The sequence below is a fragment of the Rhodamnia argentea genome, chromosome 7 (assembly GCF_020921035.1).
Source record: "Rhodamnia argentea isolate NSW1041297 chromosome 7, ASM2092103v1, whole genome shotgun sequence".
Classification (NCBI taxonomy): Eukaryota; Viridiplantae; Streptophyta; class Magnoliopsida; order Myrtales; family Myrtaceae; genus Rhodamnia; species Rhodamnia argentea.
Window position 1 is genome coordinate 27,169,564 of NC_063156.1, and position 17,460 is coordinate 27,187,023.

The 17,460-nt window shown below is 39.5% G+C and overlaps 2 protein-coding genes across 10 annotated transcripts in view; both read right to left on the reverse strand.

The window, feature by feature from the left end:
* Positions 1-17,460, reverse strand: part of LOC115752001 (probable inactive protein kinase At3g63330) — a 42,074-nt gene that overhangs the window by 14,044 nt on the left and 10,570 nt on the right. For 5 of the 9 annotated variants that reach the window (XR_007199340.1, XR_007199341.1, XM_048282822.1 and 2 more), the window contains exons 1-5: positions 9,239-9,406; positions 8,835-9,099; positions 8,328-8,692; positions 6,416-6,489; positions 5,518-5,671 (exon numbers count right to left, since the gene is read on the reverse strand). Coding sequence is in view for 7 of the 9 variants with exons in the window: in XM_048282822.1 (XP_048138779.1) it covers positions 5,518-5,671; positions 6,416-6,489; positions 8,328-8,692; positions 8,835-9,099; positions 9,239-9,386 (1,006 nt within the window). In the remaining 2 variants the exon portion in view is untranslated. Of the gene's footprint in view, positions 1-5,517; positions 5,672-6,415; positions 6,490-8,327; positions 8,693-8,834; positions 9,100-9,238; positions 9,407-17,460 lie in introns of those variants that run through there. The other 4 variants (XM_048282823.1, XM_048282826.1, XM_048282827.1 and 1 more) reach the window with 4 other exon arrangements.
* On the reverse strand, positions 9,427-13,243 carry LOC115752005 (probable protein phosphatase 2C 51). Its single transcript, XM_048282660.1, has 4 exons — positions 12,857-13,243; positions 11,549-11,807; positions 9,473-9,581; positions 9,427-9,441 (listed from the first exon to the last, which is right to left on the reverse strand). Exons 1-4 carry the CDS (start codon positions 13,152-13,154, stop codon positions 9,427-9,429), a joined length of 681 nt encoding a protein of 226 aa, XP_048138617.1. The 5' UTR covers positions 13,155-13,243.

Genomic DNA, 17,460 nt, shown 5'->3' on the forward strand with positions numbered 1-17,460 from the left:
ACTAGCCAGCGTCCACGTCAGCAATATCGTGCAAAAATTAGCCAAAAGGACTAAATCGGCACTGGATCAAAAGGTTTAGGACTAAATTGATATCAATGCAATAGATTTATGTTAAGAATATTTGCCCGATGGGGGCATATTTGTCCATTTTCTTTATTATTTTATGAATAGTAGCAATAAGAGCAATATTGTAATTTTGGCCTTTAGGCTTTACTATAAATATATAGCTTGGGGTCATTAACCTAGCCAAGCATTCAGTTCAATTTTTTATCTCAACATGGTATCAGAGCAAGAGCTGAAGTGAAACCTTAACTCTAATTTCTTCTCTGCGTGATCTTCTTCCCCCCCTCCCCTCTCTCTCTCTCTCCCTCTCCCTTCTTGCCTACACTCCCAGCGCAATTCCCTCTCACCTTGTTTGGTGCTCTCTTTCACAGTGTAGGGCAGCACTAATGAGAGACTCTTTAAATCTAGTAGCTGCCCCAAACATCACCTCTATGAGATAAATTAAAGCTTCTTTGCAATTTGCGATTGGCGGTACAAGCCCTTCTGCGATTTTTTGCATCTTCTTGTTTGAGACTGCCTTGACACTAGCCTACAATCCTATCGTGTGTGACGACCAAAGGGCTTTCAAAACCCTGCAAAAAAATCGATCTTCGCCTTCCCTTCATCTGATTTTGGCTGTTTATTGAAGGACAACTTCACCCTACTACCAAAGGGCTTCATTCCAATTTTTGGCTTTTTTTGGCAAGTTTGGGGGTTCGATTGCTACATTTACACTTTTCGAGTTGATTTTTGAGGCACAATGTCTGAGGATTCAGCTGTGAGCTCTAGACCTACAGGGGGTGGCCATCCAAATTATATTACCTTTCTTGCGATCCCCGTGAAACTTGACGGCACAAATTATTTGATATGGTCTCGATCAACATTTTTTACCATTGCAGGTCTTGGGCTTACAGGACATATCGAAGCTGCCTATAATAGGTACTGCTCAGGATAAGTGGATCTCAAATGACTCTTCAATAATGGCTTTTTTGCTTAACTCGATGCAGCCACATATTGCAAAAGGACATTTGCTTCTTGATACTGCGGCACAGATTTGGTCTGCTGCAAAGAATACTTATGATCAACTCGGGAATGACGCACAAGCATATGAACTTCCGAAAAAGGTTCATGACAACACTCAGAATGAGATGACTATTTCTCAATATTATGCTAAGCTCCGGAGTTTGTGGCAAGAGCTAGATGATTATGCCGATTGTCACCCAATCAACGACGCAGATGTTGCTGCCTACAAGAGGCATGTGGACAAAATCAGAGTTTATGATTTCTTGGTAGGATTAAACATTGAATATAATCATATACGTGTTCAAGTCCTTAACCGGTCTCCATTCCCTAATCTGGAACAGTCTTATGCCCTAATTCACTCTGAAGAAAGCCGTAGGACAGCAATGCTTCGTCCCTCTAGTTTTGATCGATCTGCTCTACAAACCAGTGCTGGCACTATTGCGAAATTTGGTTCGTCCTTTCAATCTGATGATACCTCTAAGAAGGTTGTGAAATGTGAACATTGTCATAGGCCGTATCATACTAAGGCTATATGCTGGAAGTTACATGAAAAACCTGCAGATTTTGAGGCAAAAAGGACTCAAAGAAAGGCAAAAAACAAGGAAAACCATACTGACATTGTTCCCGCTACACCCACAACTAATATCGGTTTATCTCAAGAAGAACTTCATGCATTTCAATGACTACTGAAATCTTCTGCTGTTGCTGCCTTCTCCACAGTTACCAATTCATCTTCTCCTTTTGCTTCAAACCTAACCACTTCAGGCATCCCCTTTGGGGGGTTTAATACATCTGTTGTTTCCAGCCCATGGATCATTGATACAGGGGCTACGGATCACATGACAAGTTCTTTTGGTCTCTTTCATCAATCTACCCCTACTTCCGGCAGAGACAAAGTTCGTGTAGCTGATGGAACCCTCTCTTCCATTGCTAGAAAAGGATCTATAAATTGTTCCTCCACTCTTCCCCTGTCTTCTATTTTACATATTCCATCATTCTCTACTAATCTTCTTTCTATTAGTAGTTTGACTCGAGACTTGAAATATAAAGTAACCTTTTTTCCTTCTTATTGTGTTTTCTAGGATCCGGTAACGGCGAAAGAGATTGGATATGGTAGATTGGATGGTGGTCTTTATCCGCTCGAGGGTAGTGGAGTTTCTACATCTACTTTGTCTTCTACGCTTAATCAAGTTAATTCGGCATTAAAAGATCTCCATCGGTGGCACTGCAGATTAGGTATCCCTCTTTAGGAACATTAGAAAAGTTTTTCCTAGTCTCGTTTCAACTTCAAATAAAAATGAGATTTTTTGTGACGCCTGTGTTTTGGCTAAACAAACTCATTCAACATTCAAATAATAAAAGCCGTTTCTCATTTCATGTGATTCATCTTGAAGCATCTTTCCCGGTATACTTCTATTTCCGGTCATTGATGGTTTGTCACTTTTATCAATTGTCATTCTCGTACAACTTGGGTTTATTTGTTGAAACATAAGAGTGACATTTTTCACTATTTTCAAATTTTTCACAAAATGGTCCGGACCTACTTCAATGCCACTTTGAAAATTCTTCGTTGGCACCGAGTATATTGAGGGTTAGTTTCAACGGTATCTCTCTAATCACAGCATTATTCATCGGACTAGTTGTGTTGATACCCCAGCACAAAATGATATTCTTGAAAGAAAGAACTGATATTGGTTAGAGGTCGTTAGGTCTCTTGTTTGCTCGTCCTGTCCCATTTCGGTATTGGAGTGATGCTATCTTAACCGCTGCCTATTTAATAAATTGGATGCCCACTAGAATTCTTAATTTTCGCACACCTATTGATGTTTTACGGGGTTCATCGACTTTTATTCTTATCCTAAAAATTTTTGGTTGTGTTTGTTACGCTCGTAACACCACCTCTAAGAGTAAGTTGGAACCCCATGGTCTTAGCTGCATTTTTCTTAGATATTCAGCTACTCAAAAGAGTTATGAGTATTATCATCCTCCTTCTAGGAGTACTATTGTATCTATGGATGTTCTTTTTCACGAGTCTAATTCACATTATTTGGCTCCACCTCTTCGGGGGGAGTGTCCTAGTGTAGAGGTGTTCCCGACTTTGGATGTTATTGCAGATATTACTTACCCTTCTTTGATAGTCTTCGATGTTTCTCCTCTTTCTCAAGAGGAGAACGATGTAATACGAGAAGAGGATAGTACAATACCACAGTGGGAGATAACAAAGCATCCACTTCAGGGGGAGACTACTCTCACACCGGTCGGACAAACCGTTGAGAGTAGTGAGACATTGAAGACATATCGTCGAAGGGATCCCACTACCAACAAGCAGGTTAAGACCATTGATATATTGCCTATTCAATCATCATCTCCGAATCCGGATTCTACTGCTCCTTCGTTTCTCCTTTTGATCTTCCTATCGCACTTTGAAAGGGTATTAGAACTTGTACTCAACACCCTATATCTCATGTTGTCTCATATGACTCTTTGTCTAGCTCTTGCCGTACTTTCGTGTCTTCTCTAGAACTCCATCAATAAATGACGAACCCCATTATACGGACGATAGGACGGTGCTAAGGTAGTAATCTCGGCGGGGATGGGTGCTCCAATTGATGGTTCCCCCCACCTCTTTCTTTGAAGCAGAAAGGCACGGAGCTATTTGTTGTTCCTCTTTCTGTCTCTATTACACAAAATTGGTGAGAAGCTTTTACGGATGAAAAGTGAAAGGCAGCAATGGTGGAGGAGACGTAGCTTTGAAGAAAAATGACTGGTGGGATCTTGTTCTTCCTCCTCCTAGAAATAACTGGAAGGATGTAAGTGGGTGTTTGTAGTTAAAAGAAGATGGATGGTACTCGGAACTTTTGGGATTGACTATCAAGAAGCTTTTGCTCCTATTGCCAAGTTGAATACTGTCCAAGTGCTACTTTTGTATGCCGTTAACCAAGGATGGGATCTTCGGTAGTTAGATGTGAAGAATGCCTTTGTTCATGGAGAGATAGAAGAGGAGGTGTATATGGAGATTCCTCCAGGTTTTTCGTGTGACAAAACTCAAGACAAAGTGTGGAAGCTTAAACATGCGCTTTATGGTTTCGGAGAGCTATGGCCCCCGTGGAGTATAAACAGAGCAATGTTGATCATACTTTATTTGTTAAGAAATCAAGTGCTAAAATATTACTATTCTCATTGTCTATGGAGATGACATTGTTGTCACAGAAATGACAGGTGATGAGATCGGCTGGTTGAAGAAATTTCTCGAGCAAGAGTTCGAGATGTAGGATCTTGGAAAGCTTCTGGACTTTCTTGGGATTGAAGTTGCCCGATCTTCGAAAGATATCTTCCTATCCCAAAGGAAATATGTCCTTGATCTTTTGACGTAAATTGGGTTATTGGGATGTCATCCCTCTAATACGATGGATAAGGGTCGTTATCGGCAGTTAGTAGGCAAGTTGATTTATTTGTCCCGCACCCGACCCGATATTGCTTTTGTTGTGAGCTTGGTGAGTCATTTTATGCATGATCCTTACTCTACTCACATGAATACTGTTCTTCAGATCCTCCGCTATTTGAAATCTGCTCATGGAAAAGGGAATCTTTTGTCTCCATCATGGCTCGAAAGTTGAAGCCTATACAGATGCTGATTGGGCTTGATCTCATGACAGGAAGTCTATTTCTGGGTATTGTACTTTCTTAGAAGGGAATGTTGTGACTTGGCGCAGCAAAAAGCAAAACACGGTTGCTCGATCTAGTGCTAAAGCAGAGTTTCGTGTGATGGCACAAGGAGTTTGTGAGCTGATATGGCTTAAAGGGTTACATGAAGATCTTGGTGTATTTGTTCATGTTCTTATGATGCTATATCGTGATAACAAGGCTGCCATTAGTATTGCTCATAATCCCGTGTAGCATGACCATACGAAACTTGTGGAGATTGACAAACATTTTATCAAGGAGAAGCTAGAGAGTGGATTAATTTATATGCCTTTGTTCAGTCCAGTGATCAACTTGCTGGTGTGTTCACTAAAGGACTAGGGAGTAAATTGTTTTATTCTATTTTAGTCAAGTTAGGCATGTATGATATCTATGCTCCAACTTGAGGGGAAGTGTTGAGAATATTTGGCCAATGGGGGCATATTTGTCTATTTTCTCGATTATTTTATTAGTAGCAGCAATAAGGGCAGTAATGTAATTTTGGCCTTTAGGCTTTATTATAAATAGATAGCTTGGGATCATATTGACCTAACCGAGCATTCAATTCAGTTTTTTCTCTCAATAGTTTAGGACTTTTCTAACATGTTTCCCATGGAAATAATGTTCTTCTAAACCAAAACGAGTTCATTAAGAAATTATATGAAAGATTTCTTTAAGAATGATAACTTCAAAATTACACATCCAAGGCAGAACTACTACTACTACTACGTGCATATATGCAAAAAATTGGAGTGAAGAAACTTCACTTGCCACTGTGTTTGCTAAGGGCATCAGGTAGAGCTTGAGGAAGGTCACATGCACTGTCCTTCCAGTCATCATTCCTAACTTGAGATGTAGAGTAAGTAATTTCATTGAGAGGCTCAGCTAAATAAAAACAACAGAAACTTCCATGTTTTACCTCAACCTGGAAGACAAGAAGCAAACAACTATCAGCTATAACCAGCTATTTTCCAACATACAACAATGCTAAATGTATAAAACATTAGATCGTAACATTTGTTTAACAGTCAACTATAATATAGGCCATTTCCACAGAGCCTTGAGTGCTTGACAATATAACAGGAAAAAAAAGGTCCGCGGTATTCATTGACCGTCCGATGCTTAAACACTTCATCTCCACCATCGGATAAGAGGAGCCATGTGATCTTCTTGTACCGTGCTAATTATATCCTTAAAAATAATTACTAAGCAATGGTAGGATTGGTGGTCACTAAAGACATTGAAAAGAAATTACTTGACCTATAGTTAGTTACTCCACATAGAACGATGACCAATTTTTTTGAAGGGGGAGGAGGTCCAGAAAAATCATAGTAACCTTCCCATCTTATTTGGTAGTAATTTCTTGATCAGAGTAAGAACAATATACAGGGCCTAAGTAAAATTTGAAGACTGGCTATCAGAGGTCAAATTGGTCACAAGAGTTCTTCCATTCATAGATCCACAGTATTGCAGAAATCCCCCAAAATGATTTTTCATCCAATAACCATCATCTCAAGGTAACATAACAATAGACTAATCATTATGATCATGTGCTGAGAAATTGGCAGATTTGACGTTTTTCATAAACGAAAAAAAATAAAACTGAATATTCATTCTGCGACATGACAATACGAAAACAAGTGCAAAATATAACTATTTTTCCGCTTACCATTAGCCTTTCAAATTTGGCCATAACTGGATAAGCATTCTCCAAGTGAATGATCTCAGATGTCATGTCCATTTCTGACAAAAGAAGGGAGGAAGAACATTTGAGAAAGAATTAATTATTAGCATAAAAAAGGTATCAAGGAGGAACAGAAAAGAATGAATTGGAGGATGCTCGATGAGGAACTTGACTGAAATAAAAGAATGGAAAAGGAGGAAAAAGGAGGCAACAACAAATAAACATGACTGAATTCAGTTCACTAAGGAAAGACTGCCCCTTTTGGGGCGTTTGCTTTTGCCCGCCCAGGGGGGTTGAGGGTTTGAATGTGGGAATGTTTGGTTTCAGTGGGTGAGGGGAAGGAGAAAGGAAGTAGAAAAGAGCACCACAGGCCAGAGGTTCCACAGGTAAGCCCAATTTGTTTGGAAATGTGGTTTAGATGGAGAAAGAAGGGTAGATAAAAAAAAATGTATGTGAAGAAAATAGACTTACGTTGATTGGACTGAATATAGGAAAAAAGGAGGTGAAGATTTTATTGAGGATTGTATATCTACCAGTATTGGTAATAAACAGTTTTTACCAAAATCCCCTCTATCTTCTGACAGATCTGCAACTTCAAAATAATTGGCCCAAGTACAACTTCAATCCATACGCACAGTCACTGCCCACTTGAGCACCTTGAATCACATTTGCCTTTCCCTTTTATATTTATATTCACGTAAAAATTGCTTCACCCATCTTTCTCCTTCAAAATACTTAGGTTATATTCACTCACAAGGACAGAACCTGCTCTGCTAATCCATTATGTTCAAATTTATCCACGATCAAAGTCTTAAGGGCATGCAACTGACATGATAATTCCAAGACTCTCGTATTAAGTAGAATTTTAGGATCATGCTCATTAATATTCGCAATTCCCATAAAAGGGTAAAAACGTCATTTCTCCATACAAACGTTTCTCTTTCCTCTTACTTTCAATCTTTAACATACAGAAATCTGTTTCTATTCTTCCAGACAACTATAAGGAAAACCATTTTCTTCACAATTTTCTTTACCTCCCAAAATACTTATTAAACATAAGTGCAACAGAGAAAAGATTGGCAAATAAATGACCAAAACTGCATTCCTCCAACTTGTTGAAGTTCTATTTATGTAAGTATGCATCCCATTAAGCATAAGTACCACTTGAAGCAATGAAGACAAGCATGAATAAATGAAAGGGTAGCATCCTCTAGCGGAAGTACACTAAAATGGCTATGTGCAAAAGCAAAACTCAAGAAAAAATATGATCAAGACCTGTAGCTGGCCAAAACTTAAAAGTGAAGGATAAGAGATAAAAAAGTGCTACACTCCCATTACACCTGGCCGGTCCCACTAAACAGTACCTTACGCTATCTTACTTTAAAGGAAGAATAATTTCAGAAAGAAGCATACTCAGTCTAACAATCCATCATCACTAGTTTCGACGAAAGTTTCTAATTCAACTGAACAAGCATGTCAAACAGAACAGTATCTACACCCCACCCGCATGCAACATGTAAAGCTTTCAACGGTAAAAATGGTTCAGGATTGAGCTGGCTTAAAGCTTTATTCATGCTCTTAACTACCAAAAGCTCCTAGATTTCTGAGGCCATCATTCAAAAACAAATCTGGCGCTGGCAGGCAGAATCATGACCAATTATGATATGTACAACTTGTGAGAGAGTAAACTGACATCAGAGGAGGTCAATCACCTATTGCCAGTGACATTTTCTACAGAGCCCTGCGAAATAAAAATTGCAAGCAACAATAGCATATTTGAAACCGGAACAAATGGAATAACCTTGAACTATCAGGTTGGGTATCCCACGAAATAATGCAAGCATGCAAACCACACATAACAGCAGTAAAATAACACTTTGTGAGCACAGGGAATCACCTGATTGCTTATATGCATGCTTCTCCTCTCCCAGAGTTGCATGCATATGTTGCCATTCAACGAGACTTCTACTTTGCAGGTTTTGAGATAAATCAGTAGACTGCAGAGGGACAACAATGGTAGCCATATTATCCATACTGCCCTTCTCAAAGGCAGTATTCACTATACAATCAGCTAACAAGTATGAACATGAAGAAGATATCTCCGATCCTGTGGTGTCATCACTTTTTGCTTCCCACAATATATCACAAACGTCCTGTGGACTCAGCTTTTCAAACACACCGTCAGATGCAGCTACTAGAAAGCTGTCGTTGGAGGTCAAAGCATGCCAATCCATAACCTCCGGCACAGATATTACACCAGAACTGCAATTAATTGTACGCATAACAAATAAACTTCAATGTTTAGAGTGTAAGAGTACTAGAAAACAAGCTATATAACCTCTCTGGCATCGACAGATGATGGAAGGTAAAACCGGTAAATACGAGTGATATAACAGTCGCTTACCTTTTAAAGTTTACGTCACCAATAGCTCGTGAAACAGCAAGTTGGCCATTTACACGAGCGACACCACCCCCTACGAGAACATGACCACCAGCAGCTTCTACTCGAGACCTTTCATCATCCCTATCCGGATGATGGTCACGAGTTAATTCTTGAACAGAAAGATGGGTCATACCATACAAAGTATTCAACTTCAAGTCTGCACTTTCCTTTAAAGATAAAGGAGTCCCATCACGCCTTTTCCGCTTGTATAACCTCAAGAAAGTAGCTACAACAGGCCCATTGGTTAGGTGATTTTTAAAATAATAAGTCAAACTACAGTATATGTTGTATACAGGAAGAGAATCCATGAATAACCTAACACACAATTGCTCAAGATGCGATAGGACATGAAAGCATAAAATCACCTCTAGCATCTTCAGGGGATTGAAATTTTTCAGAGCACAAAAAAGCCTTAGAGTCCCCAACATTGGCAACTAAAAATTGGCCATCTACTGTTAGAACCACCGTGGCCGTGGAACCAGAGCCAAGATTATATTTGGATGCGTCCTTCATAATTCAACCGAATTGGCGTCAGAGAAGACCCAAAAATAATTCAGAAAAAAAAAAACTGAAAACAGCAAACCATTTGAAAGACATGCCTTAGAAAATTTTGCATCTATATCCCGAATTGCTCTCAACAGTGCTTCTTTCAAAACATCCAAGTGACTAGGATAATTATTCATGCCCATTGGTGACAAGACCTTAAATCTGTCAAAGCATGGAGAGCAAGAGTCAATGACAAAAGAAAGAGTTTTGAGATACTAAGACACCAGAGTCTTTGCTTTATTGAAACTAAAGAAATATTTACTGCAGAGCACCAAGGAACAGTGAAAACATTGATTACTTAATGGCTTTCAGGAACAAAAGAATTCGTCAACACACAACTGTTGGTGGCATTCCATGGCTTGTTCCATGTAAAGAATGCAAATTATGCAGTAAGACAAGCAAACTGCATATGATAAACTTACACCGTAGATACATCACATATTGTCACATATAAGTCCTCAAAGGCTAGGAGTTAAAAAATAGCCGGTTATTGCATTAACGGTGTTTAGGGAGGGAATGGACCAAGGAGTGGGGCAAAAACCTCTGGCCACCGAATCTTGCCCGAGAAAGGAAGGAAAAAAGAGGGTCACAATAATAGGGTTGTGAATGCTACTAAGCAAGTGCTTTATATCCATATTCCTCGAGCAATTCATACTAGGATCTTCCTACCGCATATTACTCTATCAAGTACATCGAAAGAGTTATGTCGGTGTGGATCGCTTCATTTTGTGGAATTTAACAGGGATCAGATTGCTTAATTAGCATCCATATTTGATTGTTTCACTGTAGAGGAGTAATCTGTTTTTAGCTAAAAGAACACAAAACGTACTATTCAAAACATTTTAGCTGAAACATACTTCTAGCTTAAAAATCCACAAAAATTATGTCACATACAGCATGATCTGCACAATCTTCCTATTGGTATGCCGACGTGATGGATTTCAGGATACAAACCAAATAGCTAGTGTGCCATGGAAGATGCCTTCCCAACCGCATATCAAAAGAAGAAATGTATGGTATCTACAGTCCTATACCCTGATCCACAAATCTAGTGCCCGTATTCTTATATTGAGATAAGATGCTCACAAGGATCTTGAAAAGTTCCTCAACTGCAAATCAATCTGAGAATAAATTATGATATCTACATTGCAATATCCAGATCAACCAATCATTGAGAAGTATTTTCGCTTGATCAATAGGTGTTTCCGAAATGGACATGTAAAAGGATACCACAGTAAGCCTCAAGCAAATAGTAAGCCTTTAAAGAAGTAATTCTTTCAAATGATGAAAAGATTATACAACTAAACATTAGTAGACATTCATGCCTCAAGCAAATAGTAAGCCTTTAAAGAAGTAATTCTTTCAAATGATGAAGAGATTCAAAATTGAATAAGTAAAGTGAAGACTTGATGAAGATTTAAACTGTTACATTTGCTACTGCTGCTTTTGAAAAATAGGTTCTTCCACTGTTCTTTGCTCATGTGACACCTAGCATATTTTTTCTCTTATTTTATCTCATCCACTTAGTTCAGTAGTAACTGATTTTCATCATATATAGACGATTGAGACTATTTCACATACAAACTACATTAAGTTATCTGTCAACGCTAACTCAACCAATAGTTCGCTTATAACGTCAAAAGTCATGACTAAGAATAGTGTTCTAGAGATTCCACAAATCCTTAAAAGTCCAACCATTATCTGAAATGAGCTTACGACAAACAGCAAAACCTGAGAGGTCCGTCACTCATCTGGTGGGCCGAAATAAAACTCGCCAAGTCCCAATTTGAAGGTGGATAAGCCTGAGTGCTCTCCTTCAATTCCGGGCCCGAAAACTTCTCTACATATGACTTTTGGTTTTATGCACAAGGTTTCTTAGGCCCATTTCGGACTAAGTGCAGGGGTCTCCTAAATTAGTGGCACTGGAAGCTCAGCCAAATGATATTTTTTAAACAGATATCACATTATAGTTCCACATGGTCATTCCAATGCCATGAGCATTTGTCCAAATCATCTCAAGAATTCCTAAAAAAGCTAGGAGATGCATCAATTCAAAGCTTTCCTCATTCTACCTATATTCATTTTTCCTTCTAAATTAGATCAATGATTTCATGAATGAATAAAGCCACCTGAAAAGATCTGGCTCTTGCTGACTTAACTCTTCCGCCCAATTAAGAACTTGAAAAGCCACCTCAGGCTCTCCGTTCTCTACCAATCTTCCAGCAAACTTCTTCAACGCAATGGAATACGTTGAATCCAAAAGAAAATAAGTATGCAAGACAAAGTATTCAAATAAAAGTTTTGAAGCCATCTCACTAGCTTCTGCTCCATTGTGTCCGTCAAAGACTGCTATGATTCCAACAGTAACCTCCTCAAGCCCTGATTTACCTGTTTCAGCAATGTATGGTATTCTGTATGTCAGAGGAGAAATCTATAACAATAGTACTTAATCAAGTTCACAGCTGATTACCCCATGTGCCATAATATTTCGATTGAATCCTGCAACTCCATTAACTAATGCATGCACGTAATTATCTCCATTTAGAAGACACTATATACTGTTAAGACCAACATATATATTAAAGATGGACGAAAGCCTCAGCAAATTACTTCAAGTCTAGAGGATCTCACGAAACTCACTGTAGAAATTATATCCAGTTGGAGTAAGGTATAATTATTAAGAACCTCCGACACTAGCACATATCTGAGGACAACTACAAAAAAAGAGTGCAACAGCCCCATCTCCCCCTAATGTTAATGGTACTCAACCTCAAACTGATCAGCCAGTATTAATGTACAACCTTGGCCTGTTTCATGACTGGGGCAGTGAATATGGCTTATGAAGAAAAAGCATAACTATCCAAAGAACATCTCAATAGTATGCTATAACTAGGAGTCCACACCACCAAATAGAACCAACTATCTCGCATGAAGGATAACAGAAGAAACACCAGAAATGGAAGCTTGATTTTTCCTTTCCCAGAAGTACATTGATAGGCGCTTAAGCCAGGTGATACAGAAAACGTAAATCGGACATTGATCTCACTTTTCCTTTTCCAAGTTTCTGCTAAAATTTAATTAATTCTATGTGTAGGTCAGGCCATAAGTTCTTGTGCATTGCAATTTTCTCAGTCCCAACCAATTAAACTAAGGAATTGAACTTCGCGTAAAGCTTGCAAGCAGTCTCGCAATAGCATATCCTAAGTACAGGAGAAAAAAAAAAAAAAAGTACATATTGTTCTAATTTTGCTAAGTAGCAGCTCATCGTCAAGCCAGTCCATTACTCAAGAATCCATATAATTAGCACAGATTGTTAATAGGCAAGTCCGAAAACCATCTCAACCCACGAAGGACGACATTAAGCAAACCATTCACCAGTGCAACTTCGCCAAGACCTCAACATACACGCATGGAGAATCCCATACAGGCTTCCTTACCGGGGAAAGGAATGAGGACATCGACAGCGCAGAAGGCGCGATCCTCCTGATACTTCCGACGGCCCTGAAGCATCGCGACATGGCAGCGCGTGGCGGCGGCGGTGGCGCGTGGGTGGGAGGAAGCGTGGTCCGGAAGCTTCCAGCGGGGGCATTTCGGGGACTGGAAGACGGCTGGCGCTCCGCCTTCCTTATACACCATCAAGCACGTCGATGATTCCCCGCGAGAACGCCAGGTCGACCTTGCCAGAAGGAACAGCAACGCTGTATAGAGCTTCACTTCGCCAGGAGTCGTCTTCATCGTGCTTGAGCCAAAGCCCAAACGGAAGGACTAGAGGGAGAACGAATCGTTCGAGGATCGGTGTGTTCCCATCAAGGAGACAATCGAATTGACGTAGAGAATTTGCAGATAGAAACATGAGATTGTAGCGTTATGCGGTGCTCTAGTAGAGCTGCTGTCGGGCCGCTAGGCCCTTCCAAGCCCCGCCCATCTTGAATATAAGCCCAATTAAGAATTTTCAAGTCCGGTAGTAGGCCCGCACTTGCCGGTTGTTCGCATAGTAAGTTCATAACTGCACCTCACTTTCAAAAGCCTGCTCTGAAAAAACCCCAGCAATGGTACCCATGCAATCAATGGCTATAGTGGTGTTGGTTTAATTTCTCTATTGCCATGCAAAGGCTTCACGCACCATGTCCATCTTCTATCAATTTCCAAATGCCACGCTTCCTCTTCTTCATTGGAAAAAATGACATCTTATTCTTAAACAGTCAATATCATATTAGAACTTTTAATTTATTAAACGTGATTCCTAAATTAATAATAAATATTCAATCTAGTTCTCAAACTATATGAAATGTTCACTATCGTCCTTACGTTAGTTCAAGTCGACGGAATCTACCGACGTGACTTTCAATCCATTATAAGGATTATCCAAGTAAGATATTTATCTCGAATTACAATAATAAATCCACATCGTGAAATAACAACGGATATGTTTTTTTATTTTTTCGGAATAATGGATATGTTAACACCCTACTTTTCCTTTTTCATAAAGATTGAAAAAAATTACACATGTCGGCATTATTGTTTTAAAAGTCCAACTCAACATGTGATAATTCACGTTATCAAATAATATCGCATTTGTTGTTGGAGCAAATAGAAAGACTTTATCGAACAATTAGCTCGGATATCAAATTGAATAAATTAAAAGCTCGGTGACACATTGTGTCACGGGATGATTCTTTCGTTCACAAACTATGCGGCACTTAGACCGTGAATAGCTCGAATCGGCCTAAATAAGCCTTGATCTCCCTCTTACTCTCACACTCACAGAAGGAAATCTTAGAGAAAGAAAGTAAAGAGTGGCTCTATAATATTTGTATTAATCAAATGAATACATGATCCAATTGAGAGGGAGGGCTCCCCTATTTATACAAAAGCCCTTTTAACTATAACCATTGATCTTCTACTCAATCAAATGGTAAAGGATGTCAGTCCTCGTCTATTTGATTCAAGAGTGGAGATCCCTTTGATCTAACGGTTAAGAATGGTGACCTCGTCACATTACTCCAACGATGGAAATTATCCCCATTCAATGGTTGAAATCCTCAATCTATGTCACACAAATCCGAAGGTGGAGATTGAGCCCCTTTGCGATCTAACTTCTTGGATATGCGTCCCTTGGATTAATGACGTGGCGCTCTTTGATCCGTGACCATTGCGCGTTGGGCCAAAATTTAGGCATTATTATGTCATTTTCCCTATCTTGTTTTAGGGTGAGACTTGCTAGAACCTAAGTCCTCATAAACCTTATTAATTACGTCTAATCATATGATTCTCACTCGAAAGAGCCTTTCGATATTCTGATAATATTTGATGAATATGGTGATGCAAGATTCGGTGTTTTGTCATATAAGTGTTTTTCCTTTTCGCACTGCTCACAAGTCGGATTACCCGATCAATATACTTTCCATATTTTAGTTTGTTTATGTAGGAAATGAATCTCCACATTTCGCAGAGACAAATTATTACGAGAAATATACGCCTCCGTACAGTACTTTTTGGGTAATCGCTCGATCTACTGTCCGTGTGGAAGAAACCTCACATTCACTTTAAAATTAGCGACATGTGTGCTTGTAGCAAGTTTTCTAACCAAATTCTCTCACAAAGTCAGTCATAGTAGCTTTATCCTCTATTCTTTTCGTCTCTTCAGTTCCCAATTGAAGTGAAAATCATCATCACCTCCATTGTTATTGACATTGCAACAGATAATTATAATTTCAATTTATACGTAAAAAATCTAAAGTAACGATCACAGGGGTGATTTGTTTAGTGTGCATACTGCATAAACATTCAAATACACCGGTATTAATAAAATTCTAGTACATTCTAGAATACATCGATATCAATAAAATTCTAATATGTTCTAGAATGATGTAGAATGATGGCCCTTAATTATATCAAGAATTACGTACATGTTCTCCCATCATCTGCTTACGTGTCGCCACCTGTGCTTCCATAATTGATTAATTTATGAGCCAACTTTTTAATATAATATATCACGTACTTTGTACTATATTTTAACTTCCAATTTGATAAGAACAAATGCAGGGGGATAGGGTCTTACGAAGCTTGCAATTTTTCGGCGTACCCACGAGGAGAGCCACTTGTCATGCTCATGTTAATGACAAAAGAAAAAAAAATAGAGTTACAAAATCACTTTATCTTTTCTTGTATTAGAAAATGAATCTTTCCATTACGGGGGTATATATTTGAAACTTCGCACAAAAAATAAAAGGCATATTCAATTGCGTGCGCCTCCATAGTAGCGATCCAATCACGTCACACCTCCGACCACTCAGAATCTTTCAAAATCAGTGGCTGGGACAATAAACGGCTCGAGTGGTAACACTTCTCTGTCAAAAATTAACTTCTGATCGGAAGTTGATTTCTCTACTTCTTCTCAAAAGCAGAGGTTGATTTTTCTATTTCTGCTCCAGATTGATTTCTGATAAATTCGTTTAGTAACAATTGAAAATTTCTATTTTCGAAACATTATTAACAAAATCTTCGGCGGCGGTGGTCCGCTGACAGCGATCATTGGCGGTTGGCGGGCCGGCGGTGGAGGCTAGCGGTCGTCGTCGGCGATGGTCGGTGGGTGACGACGGTTGGCGGCTCCAGGTGGCGCGGCGGCTGGGGGCGGGGCGGGTGGCGGTTGGTGGTCGGCGGCGGTCGGCGACGGCGGCGGATGTGATCCAAGAAGTGATTCTGGAGCCGAAAAGTTAAAATTTTTTACTTCTCAAAATTGGCAAAAAAATCCTATCATAAGTGAAAAATCCTATCAGAAGTAGAAAATTATACCATAAGTCAATTTTTTTACCAAACGGATTTCTCTACTAGATTAACTTCCGATAGATAAATTGAGAAGTAGAAGTGTTACTATGCAAGCCCAAAACCAACAGTCAAGACGCATTTACCCCCGCACCTCACCTCCCCAGATTCCATTTCTACCCCTGGATGTTCCAGAACCCTAGGACCACCTCGCCTAACGCGGCAATTTCCCATTATGATAATCATGGAAAAAAAAATTCCCATAATAAAAAGAGGGCATGCCCACCCCCAACAATATCTAGAACCATCCGACCCAAATACTAATGAAAAAATAATGGTCCTGCCAAGTTGCCAACTTAGAACAATCGATTTTGCATATCACGAGAATAATCGATATTTTGAATTTGAATATTTTCTCGCTCCATCATTCAACAAGCCCAACATGATTTCTTTGACCAAAATCCTCAAATTAATACTACCGCAATAGTTTTGTAAATGATGCTAACACATAACCGGATTGGGTGTACTTATATAATTATTGTGTCCGTGTTTATTATCTAAGTTCAGCCTAGTTTAATTTTGTATTTTGCGAATCCGATTCAATCTTTTGTTAAAAAAAAAAATGAAATATTTCAAATAAAGGCTCGAAGTGCCCTTATTTTCTAAAATAATGGCTCGAAGTGGACATTGTTTCACATAAGATCCTGAAGTGCCCTACTTATTTCAAAAAGGGGCCTAACCAAAGGCATTTTTGTCATTTGACCTTTTTTTTTACTTTTTTTCTCTTTTTTCTTTCTGTTTTTCCTTTGTTTTTCCCCCTTCATCTTCTTCATCCTCGCCAGTGACCGGCCTCCGCCGAGAGCTGGGCAACTTTCGCCTACCCACGCCTGGCCTAGGGCGGTCGAGGCGCCTCCATTCCATTTGCTTTCTATTTATTTTTGCTTTCTCTTTTTCTTCCACTCATCTTCTTCTAAGTTCTACCTTCTTCCTGTTTTCAATTCCTTCTTCACCAACCCACGCTGAACGATCAGTAGTGCTCTGACGTGCACAGGCTCGATCCCACGCCACGGTGGTGCCGTAGATGCGGAGCAGTTCATTCTCGTTAGCAAGGCACCGGGCGTGTTTCCCATAAGCCATGGCCGCTCCCTCTCCAAGGCATGCTCGTCCTCGTCGCTTTCGAGTCATCCTCGAGGCTTCAACTCAATGATCAAACTCGTCGTCCTAGTGAGATTCATCCATGGTGCTCAAACTTCTTGTTCGAGTCTCCAAAGTCGAA

Coding starts and splice junctions, on each gene's coding strand:
- LOC115752005 (XM_048282660.1), bottom strand. CDS start 13,154: ATGAAGACGACTCCTGGCGAAGTGAAGCTCTATACAGCGTTGCTGTTC. Junction 11,808..12,856: donor TGTCCTCATTCCTTTCCCCG/GTAAGGAAGCCT, acceptor TTGCTGAAACAG/GTAAATCAGGGCTTGAGGAG. Junction 9,582..11,548: donor CAAGAGCCAGATCTTTTCAG/GTGGCTTTATTC, acceptor ATGCTTTGACAG/ATTTAAGGTCTTGTCACCAA.